This window comes from Rhagoletis pomonella, unplaced genomic scaffold, assembly GCF_013731165.1.
Source record: "Rhagoletis pomonella isolate Grant_MI unplaced genomic scaffold, Rhpom_1.0 Rhpom_scaffold_00001, whole genome shotgun sequence".
In the NCBI taxonomy this organism is placed as follows: Eukaryota; Metazoa; Arthropoda; class Insecta; order Diptera; family Tephritidae; genus Rhagoletis; species Rhagoletis pomonella.
The window spans coordinates 38,979,771-38,990,573 of NW_023458555.1; the positions used below are offsets into that span (position 1 = coordinate 38,979,771).

The 10,803-nt window shown below is 32.9% G+C and overlaps 2 protein-coding genes across 3 annotated transcripts in view; one reads left to right on the top strand and one right to left on the bottom strand.

Moving 5' to 3' along the window:
* Positions 1 to 5,778, bottom strand: part of LOC118743990 — a 10,086-nt gene extending 4,308 nt beyond the window's left edge. Inside the window, exon 1 of the mRNA XM_036476757.1 lies at positions 5,366 to 5,778. Coding sequence (XP_036332650.1) covers positions 5,366 to 5,555 — 190 coding nt within the window. The 5' untranslated portion in view covers positions 5,556 to 5,778. The remainder of the gene's footprint in view (positions 1 to 5,365) is intronic.
* Positions 1 to 10,420, top strand: part of LOC118743972 (anoctamin-1-like) — a 37,174-nt gene extending 26,754 nt beyond the window's left edge. For both annotated transcript variants that reach the window (XM_036476746.1, XM_036476738.1), the window contains 2 exons: positions 9,012 to 9,150; positions 9,221 to 10,420. In XM_036476746.1, coding sequence (XP_036332639.1) covers positions 9,012 to 9,150; positions 9,221 to 9,279 — 198 coding nt within the window. In that variant the 3' untranslated portion in view covers positions 9,280 to 10,420. The remainder of the gene's footprint in view (positions 1 to 9,011; positions 9,151 to 9,220) is intronic.
* Positions 10,421 to 10,803: the final 383 nt, after the last annotated feature.

The following is a 10,803-nucleotide window of genomic DNA, read 5'->3' on the forward strand; positions in this document are numbered from 1 at the left end:
CATTATATCGATAAGTTCCGAAAATATCGATAGAAAAATAAATAACAAAATCGATCATTATATCGATAAGTTCCGAAAGTATCGATAACAAAATCGATAAAAATATCGATAACAAAACCGATGACAAAATCGATTAAAATGTCGATAAAAAAATCGATAAAAATATCGATCATTATATCGATAAGTGAAAATATCGATAGCAAAATAAATAACAAAATCGATCATTATATCGATAAGTTCTGAAATATCGATAACAAAATCTATAAAAATATCGATAACAAAATCGTTAGCAAAATCGGTAACAAAATCGATAAAAATATCGATAACAAAACCAATAAAAATATCGATAACAAAATCGATAAAAATATCGATAATAAGATCGATAACAAAATCGATAATAAAGAGATAACAAAATCGATAACAATATCGATCATTATATCGATAAGTTCCAAAAATATCGATAGCAAAATCAATAACAATATCGATAAAAATTTCGATAACAAAATCGATAAAAAAACCAACAAAATATCGATTATATCGATAAGTCCCGAGAATCCCTAAAATCCCGAAATAGTTCCGAGAATGAGTCTCTGTGCCTTTATCTATATCCTTTTCTCTACAACTGCCTTTATTTTAATCTTTCTTCCTCTATCTTCATCTATACTTTTATCGGTATCCTCATCCGCATCTTTTTCTTTATATTTATCTTTGTTTTTATTTTTATGTTTATCATATTCTTCATATACATATTCCCCTTCACCTTTGCACTTATACATATAAGTAAAGTGTTTAAATTTACCTTGGTCTTCATGTTTGCCTTTATCTTTACTCAACTTTGTTTTTGTGTTTATTTTTACCTTGGCCTTTATCCTTTTCTTTATCTATGTACGTCCTCACCTTTACTTTTATTCTTGGATTGGACCTTTTCTAAATGTTGTTTCACTTCGAAAAGTCTTCGCGTATTATGCATACATGTGTTCATATATGTATGTACATATATAATATGTATGTACATATGTATGTATAGACATACATAGATTACTAAAAATAGAAACAGATCCACATTAACTGCAATCAACATATATACGTATGTATGTATTTACATATGTACACACACGCGATTAGGTTATATGTAAATATTGCTCCATCTGTTTATCAAAAGCCGAAATATATACTCACGTACACATACATACTTTTTGCCTCCTTTCCTCACTTCCAACGCATGCACGTGTTTGCAAAACGATGACGAAGTGTTTTTGTACGGGAAATCATTTATGCCCATATATTTGAATAAAATAAACATATATAGAAGATATCAACCAATACTTCCCATATACCAAACGAAAGGAAAACTCTTGAATTTTTGATTAAAGAAAACAAAAACAAAATCATTCGAGCGGTTTTCGGGCATTTTGGTAATGAAAAAAATTTGCAAATTTTTTCAACAATTTTTTGCCTTAAAATGCTCAATATTTGTTAAATTTATATAAGATTTGTACCCGATAATATTTCTACTGCTCCAAAGAACCTATATCCCGAAAATGAAAGTTATATATGCCAACAATAAGTTGCTAGAGCACTTTAAAGGCTCAAAATTGACCCCAAAATAAGGCAATGTTTACCGTTGTTTTTACGACAGAAACCGAATTGGTTATTTACAAAAATGAATCTGTCGACAGGTTTGGAATTTTATCTTTGAAACGCCACACTTTTCTTTGAAATCGCTTTATTAGTTCTCGTGCAATAAGCACTAAAAGTGAAGCTCTAAAAATTACAACTACAACATTTGAACATAGCCCCCATACCTTAAGGTAAGACGTATTCTACGTCAAAATAACTGTTATGACTAAATTTTAAATAAAACAAGATTACTAATTTACCAAAAAATCCTTATTCTATGAAATATGTCAATACGTGCTGTGTCACACGATCCGGTCGCCGGTTTTGCGGCCCACGATTTGGTGGTGCACAAGGTGTCGTAAGAGTTTATATTGTCGTATGTCATAAAGTTTTTAATGGCTTATAGCGTTTTCTTTTCTATCGAAAAATGTTGCCCTCTGCGCACAAATACTAAGACGAGGGCAATGAAAGGGCAAATTTTGTTGTAGAAAAGCAAACGCCATTAATAAATGTTAAGAGGGCTTGAAACCACAACCAACTATTTTGTAACGGTGTGAAATCTCGTAATACGACTTTTACGGCAACTTGCGTTTCTCTTAAATACAGTTTAAGCCGTTTAAAGTTTACGACATACAACAATACGACAGCATACAACACCTTGTGAAATCCTTAAATGTATTTATTTAATCAAGCACCGGCTGTGGGAAATATCTGCTTTTCGCCATATCAAATTCAATGCTATTTGTTGCCAAACAATTAAAAAAACACTCTGTTAAATAGTACTAAAAAACTGTACATCGATATAAGTATTTACCATGATAAAAATATAGTAAGGTAGAACCGCTGAGAGTCACTTTTAAAATTCTTGACGTTTCCAAACAATTTAATTTTTAAATTTACTCACAAACTCACACACACATTTTCATTTTCAATCTCAAGCAACAACAATTTCGAACAATTTCAATTTTTTATTTTCACTTTTATATGATTTTAAAATGTTGGCAAACTTCAAGAAAAAATCATGGCCGACAAATTGAGAGAACGGTTCTACCTTGCTATGTTTTTATCATGGTATTTACTTCAGAAAAAGTCTTCAGTCTTTTACGTGTCCTGGTAAATCGAGTATATGCCAGATTTTGGATAACAGTATTTTGAAAAATCCATTGATTAAGTAGAAGAAAGTGGTATCAAAATATGTCTAAAAACTTTGTCGTCAGAATATGAAATATTGAAAATCAGCCTTAAAGCCAAATTAGAGGTGCCATAACCATGACGCCTTAGCTATAAAGTAGCAAAATAATTCAGAGTTGCTTATGGTTATGTCGAAAAACCAAAATTAAATAAATAACGACGGTGATGGTTATGGCTCTAGTGTCATAGTAGAGCTGCGCGTACCTTTTATCGGAACATGGCTATGGTACGGCACCACTAATTCAGCCTTTAAACTTACATTTTTGGTAGCTATGCTGTAGGGTAAAAGCAGATAGTCTCAAAAATTTACCTAAGTATTTAAAAAGTAGTTGGGAATCAACTGCTTTGAAATAAACGCAGCGGGCAAACGTTCAGTCCTTCACAGAATTTACAGTGTTTCGGGTTGTAAATCCGACCATAAATACGATTTCATGTCGCTCAGCCGCTTTTGCCTGTTTCAGTAACAAAGATCCAAACATACAAACTCGCTTTGAAGTTCTTTATGCTAAATACATTTTAAAATAGTTAAAATCAAATACAGGAATTCCAACCACTTAGATATAGTTCGTAAAAACGTAATTTTCAACTGCTCTTAAAGTAAGTAAAGTTAATAATAGGATTAAACTTCAGCCTTTTAAGTATGCCACCAAGTCAATTTTCGTTCTAAGTAAAGGCGAAGTAAAAACGTTTTTTATCACTTCACATAAACAAAAACATTTCCAAAGGAAGAGCATATATCAGCAATAATTATTGAACGCAAAAACGATAAAAACTTACAAATTACGCCATTTTGACTTTTTTTTTGATTTTTTGATTTCGACGCGAAGTTCCATTTTGCCAGAGAATATTTCCCACCGTCATAAATAGCAAAAAATCTACTTAGAAAGTTAATTTTTCATCAATACTTTCATTTTAACTCATTTAATTTTGCACAACAATTCATCAGATCTTGCTGTTAGACAGATTTTGTAAAATTTGCAAAGTTCTGATATTAAAAATTTTATTTGCCACAATTGGCAGCTCTCATTTTGGCCTTATCTTGCAAGTTTTTTGTGTTATTGAACGCTTTTCCACCAAAAACTTGCAGATTCCATTAAGAATTAGTAAACATTTTTTGATATTGAACAAACCTAAATTTAAAATTCTTTGTGCAAATACAAACAATAATTTGGAAAAAAGTTTTCATCGTGATAACTTTTCTTTTTTACAAAGTTTTGTGACTGAGATAAAACAGACTTAAAATTCAATAAGGTTTTTTGTTTTAAATATTTTTTCACTTTCTGATTTGATTAGGCGAAGTCAATAATATTCCTTATTAACATTTGCTGGCGAACTACATATGTACTCCGATCCCTCAAGCCCGGTAAAATTCCGAGTTTAATATTTTTGCAGACAATTTTAACTATCCAATTGACCTTTGGGTAAAAAGAGCTTTAATGGGAGGAGTTACAGGGAAGAAAAACCTTAAGAAATCATTATATAGTAGGCCAATGAAGACACACACCCACGTTTATAATTGCACTACACCTAATTTATATAAAGATCTACCTGAGTGCGCTAGTTTAAGGAGAATTTTTATATCTTTGTTGACTCCCAGTAAAATTTATTGCTTAACATATTTGCAGAATATTGTAACCCTCTAATTGCAATTTTAAATGAACTGACATGATACCCATAATAAGGGTTGAAATTAAGGGAGCAAAATTTTACGCAAAAAAATTGCTCGCTGATGACAAATAATGTAGTAAGTAATGTAATTGAATTTATGACGAAAAGGCAGGGCCCGTAACGGTTATGATTCTTGTAATAAAAGTCATAATTTAACCGTAAAAATTGGATTTATACTTTTCTGATAAAATTTCAACGTTTTATGATTTTTATTTTTTCAATTAAATTTGACGGAAAAATAAAAATAAAAAATTCGATATTGCAAAAATCTGTAAATAAAAAAATCTCAGTGTTTAATAGTTGTTTTCGGTCCCTGCCAAAAAGTGCACACTTTAACTCTCTGTAAAAAAAATGTGATCGGGTGGCACAAAATTCTTTTAGGATTTGACGAATACCAAAGTTTACTTAGGCATTATTTCGGCGAAGCCCTAAAAACGGTTCACCTGTGTAATTTTCTATAAACCGGAAACAGAATTAAGATTCTGTTACGTTTTTAACCCAAAAATATTAACTACAATATTTTTTTTGAGAAAAATTCAAAATCCAAAAATTAGAACCATCGAAATTATAAAAACGCAAAATTTTTAAAAATGACTTTTTAGTGATTTTATTAAAACGTAAAATTTGAAAAACAAAAATAGCTGCCAGATTTTTGTATGCGAAGCGTTTGTTTATTTTGCCACAAATTCACTCTGTAAAAAAATTAAGGCTGAAAGAATTATACCAAACAGCTAATTTTTTGCAATTTAATTTAAGTATTTAAATTTTTTTCTTTATAACTCTTGAAATAGTTAATGCATACTTAAGCCTTTTAGAAAAAAATTATTATTTTTTCTTATGAATTCCCAACCAAGTATCCACTAAGTATGCCTTCGCACAAACTCACCTACTGTTGCAATGAAATTACTTAGCGGACTCAATATTTTCACCTCATCCTGCGGCCAATACGACACATGCACAATATCCGTCCACAAATAGTAGGAGCAAAGTGCCAGCGTACAAACGGCCACAATGATATCAAAACCGGCAACAACAATGCCAAATGAACGCAAACTAAAACAGTTGAAACGTTTCATAGTGGATGTGTGGATTTTGGACAACGGCGCTTGCGGTTGTGGTGGTGGAGGTGGTCGTGCTGCTGCTACAGGCTCTTCAAAGTCCGGTGCAAAAGTGTACGAATGAATCTCAAATGCTGATTTGAGACAATCCACTTTTATTTTTTTTTTTGTAATTTTTTCTATTCCATTAAAATTTGCATTTGAAATATTTATTGCACTTGACGCGTTGCTGACGCTTTGACGTTACCAATTATACTAAATTAAAGAATTGCAATTGCATTTGCTACGACATCAAGTCTCATCGGTTAGATATGCTGCATACAGCTAATTTTATTGTTGCATTTGCAGTTTAGGCCGCTTGGTGCATGACAATTGCCGCTTTTTTTTTTGCTTTGTTGAGTGATTTGTGACCGGTGGTGGTGTTAACGACGGCGACGACGGTGGCGGCTGCTGCAGCAGAATCGAGGATGAACGCAGTGAAAGTGCAAAAGTTTAATGATCTGATGACACACTTCGATGCAGGGCCACTTAAGTGGCTGGCGTTGGGTGGGATTATACGCGCATAGAATGTGTAAATGTATGTATGTATGTGGTAGGGAGTTTAGTGGCGCCGCGTTGCAAGAAAAAACGTTCACCAGAAAGGGGTTAAAGTTGGTATTTTGATTTTGTTAAGGATAAATAAACTTCATCAGGTTTGATCGAATTTATTTAAAATCGACAAAAGCTGCCTACTAGCCGGTAATAATCTAAAAATTACGGCTCGGAATTAACAGTTATTTTCTAAATAAAATTTTTGTGTCCATAAGTCAACAATTATTCATAACCGTTATTTTATCAGTCAAAAATGACAATTAAATTTTTTGCGTTTATTTTTTCAGTCTAAATAACAGTCAAAATTTTAATTTTATTTTTTTCGATCAAAAATAATAGTTAAAATTTTACTTTTATTATCCGATCAAGAATAAAAGTCAAGTTTTAAGTTTCATTTTTCCAACCAAAAATAAAAGTAAAAACTTGCGTGTTTTTTCGACTAAAATAAAAGTCAACATTTCATCGCTGTTTCATTTGCTTGTAAACGTTTTATTGATACTTAAATATATATCTTGTTTGTGCAATGATAAGCAAATAAGCGACGCAATAAAGCAATGTGAAGACCTTACTATCTGATATCTTGTACATTGTAACTGTTATATTTGATTCAAATTTTTTGAACGAAAAAAAAATTTACCTCTTAATTTTTGATCGAAAACATATCAATGAAAAAAATAACGATTATCTATCGCATTTTTTAAATAAAGCATAACAGTTACGGCTAAAAAAATTATCCACTAGAAAACTAGTATTTTTGAAGATTTATTTGGAAAAGTAGTTGGAAAAACTCGAGCCACTTTTGACTTAATTACTCACATTTTTTAACTTTCGACTTTCGTTAATGTCAATAAAATACCTATAATGCTTTTTTTATTGTTATTTAATTTTAAATTGTAATTTTCCAATTATTGCAATACTCACCACAATGTTGCCAACCCTTTTTTAGTGCACCACTGGTCACTAGGCAGTGGCCTTAATAACTGTTGAAGGCAAAATTATATGTAGCTAAGAAAAAAAATTGAATTAAATCTTAGAAAATTGCTCTGCAGTTATTTTTCATTCAAAAAAATTTTGTTAATATTTATTTTCAAAATTTTTATCTTAAATATTGTTTGTGTGTATACCAACAAAGTTTGATTTTTATTTTATGAAACAGCTATAAAACGCGAGAAATGCTTTCTACCCTTACTCGCATACATTTCAGCGTACTACTAAGGCTTCAAGCCTAGCACATGACCCGATTTCTGTATATGTACGAAGCGCAAGAAAACAAAAAAAACTGGGTTAAAGATTTAAAATTTTGAAAGTGCTTCAATTGTAACATTGAATTTACATACTTATGTATGTTAGAAAAAAAAATTTTAGGAATGGATAGTATACATATTGACCAATAGAACATTGTACAAAATACTAACTTTATAAATGTGACTGTGTGTCGTCTGGATATACCATTTTAGAAAACCCTTTATGTTCAAACATTTTTAAACCGTAATTCACCAGCAATCGAAACTGAGTCATTAAGTCGAAATTCGGCTACGTCAACCGCTTCATGTTCTAGGGGTACGTTCACACAGGGAGCGATGTCGTTCCAAGCAGAGTGAAGCTTTTAAATTGCTGTAGGTATATGAAAGTGTTCATACAAGTTTTTTCAGAAACGTTTGGAGACGAAAGCAAAGCAGTTTTTGATGTTCAATTTTCGCACAGTATAGAATTTGCTTTTTCAACTTCTGCTGCAATCTGCTGCAAAAAAATAATTAAAACAGTCAAATTAAAACAAATTGTGCAAACATTGACTGTAAGTTTTGTGGTATCTCTGCAGCCAAGTTCAAGAGAAAACCTCCGTTTCACCTCGTTCAGTGTGAACACCTGAAGTTTCGTCTCGTTCCGCCTTTTTTTCGCTCGGCACCGCTCGGATTTCTGTGCGTACACATTCCTTTTCCTTTGGCGCGGATTGTGGATGTGATCCTGGAGACAAGATGTCGCAGTCCAAGCTCAATTAAAAATCCTATGCATACTTCATGTAGCCATTCATCGTCCAGCGGATTTTCTGTAATGCGGTGGTGTCACGACAGATAGAAGTTGTATAGAGGTACCTTCCTTATAGAGGGTCCGGACATTCCAGATACACATCCGGTCATTCATGGTTCATATTTCTGCACGCAGGGACTGCCTACTTGGGGGAAGGTCAATATTGGAAGCGTTTTCTGCCATTTCATTGGGTACTGTTTTTACTTGTCGAGTCCCATGCGCAGAACACAAACCTTGCGCTGGGAGTATTAGAGAAAGAGGCATATTTAAAAATCGAGCCGTTTGCACCAAGTCAAACGTCTGCTTGGAGCCGCACCTGCTGGTCAAAAGACGCTTATGACTTCAGTAAACCCTTAAACCGAGTACGTCGAAATGGCACCACTTAAACTCCCTCTCTTTCGGCCGTGATCAAAGGCTTCACAGGAATGGGCTACTGTGTCTCGCATATGTCTTGCCCACGCTGCCCAGTATGAGCGAACGGTGATTAACTAATTAACTAAAGCCGTGGTTGAACGGTTGGAGGCGCGCACTATCACCCGGTAGGCACAATGTTCTATCTCTGGTTCGAGCAACATCCAAACAAGTTTTTTTCTAATAGCGGTCAACCCTCGGCAGGCAGTGGCACAAACCGTCGACCGCCATGAAAAATGGTCTCAAAAATCTGTCTGCCTTCCGAAGGCTGCATTAAGCTGTAGACCCCCTCAGTGTAGTAACATCAAGCGCACAATTCGAAGAGGGAGCTCGAGCAAGCGCTTAGAAAATGTGTAAAGCGCGAATTGTGTTTTTTTTTTACAAGTTTAGATAAACAATTTTATTATTTTTTATCTAAATTATTAACTTCCCTTTTTCTTGCAGAATTTCGTTGCACTTGTTATGATTTTGGTGCGCTGGTGTATACCAGATATGAGCGTTGAGTTGCGCGATCAGATACGCCGCGAAGTTTATCTGACCAATGAAATTATAATTGGCAAAGAGGCAGAGCGTGCGCGGCTGGGTAAGTATTCACATTCTTAAGAACTAAATAAATTAAAAACTACATATTACTAAAATACAACAAATTACAGGCTTGGATAGACGCAGCTGCTCTGCCTGCGGGCATGACTATCGCGCGGACACAATGTAAATAAGACAGTAGTGACGAATGCTGCAATTGGAATGTTGCAATTAGAATCTCTGTGCTTTAAGAATAACTGGCACAAGTGTTACCACATATAGTGTGATTTGACTACAGTGAAAAGTATGGCTAGGTATTTTTAGAAGCATATTTATTGAGACACAAGTATGTCCATACTGGCATTACTGTAAGCAGTAAGCTGTAAGCTGAACAACTAAAGTCAAACTTTATTTTTATAGCTCACTTTATGCAAATTAAGTTTTTTGCATACACAACGTTGTTTCATAGTTAGTTTTAATTTTAATATTTATATGCGAACAATCTCCTAAACAGCAATGTTAAGCTTTAAATGGACTCAAGGCAACTATTTGCATATTATTCTTATGGAATCTCCTACATTTACACATATACGTATTCAATTAGACTTTTGCAAATGCAAATATTTTGTTTTGTTATAATTTAATTTTAAGTTTAGCTCTCATTAATTTCATTGTGTGCTTTAAATTGCCTCAAATTAGTTTGTAAGCCTAAAGTGACATAATTGCTAAAGCTTTAATTTATTTTGTTAATTGGCGTTTGAGTGTGCTTCGGAAATTAGATACATACATAGGTATCTATACAAACAATAATTTGAACATAAAAATGAAGCAAGATTTTTATTTTTTTACTACCAAAATTTTCAAAGTATTTATGAAATTTGTTATATGAAATTGAACTAATTGAATTGATGATTTTGAGTAATATTTCAAATTAGCTATGTTGCTAGGTTTCTAATTGTACCATATTTTCCCGATAATTAATACTGAAAGCATATCGTTACTTTAATATAGAAAGATTCTATCTAACATGTTTGTATTCTTTTTTTTTGTAGAGTAGCTATAAAGCTTTATAAAAAACCGGGTTCTTCAGTTTCGAGTTGGGGTTGACCTTTCTATATTAAGGTAACGAAATACACTAACTTTATTTTCGGAAAATTTTGCTTTCAATGATTAAATTGCTTACTTAAAGATATACATATGTATGCACAAAATAAGTGTAAAACCTTGAAGTGGCAACAAATTAAAAGACCTTGAACATCCAGAGACCTTTACTGAACTGTCAAAATTTGAATAGGCACATTATATCGAGCCCTAGCCGCCAAAATAACGTAAGCGAATGTTTTTCTTTAAGTTATCTTTTTGATGCAGAAATATTCCTAGATCATCTAGATGGATTTCTGCATCAAATAGAAAATTTTTAAAAACTGTCGCCGACGTTATTTTGGCGGTTAGGGCTCGATTTTCTACATGTATACAATAACCGGGCGTGTCTTTACTGCAAGTGTTACTGGTAATTAAAAATGGTGCACATCATCGCACGAAAATATCCGGGAATAGCAACAAAGCCCAAAGTCTATGCGGAAATGATAGAAAGTCTGTTGCGAGGGAAACTTCTTTTACTCGGGACACAGAACCAGAAATAAAGAAAAAAAATATTTGTTAATGCCATCACAAGATAGATTACAAATATCTCAGAGTATTTGCGTGCAGAAAA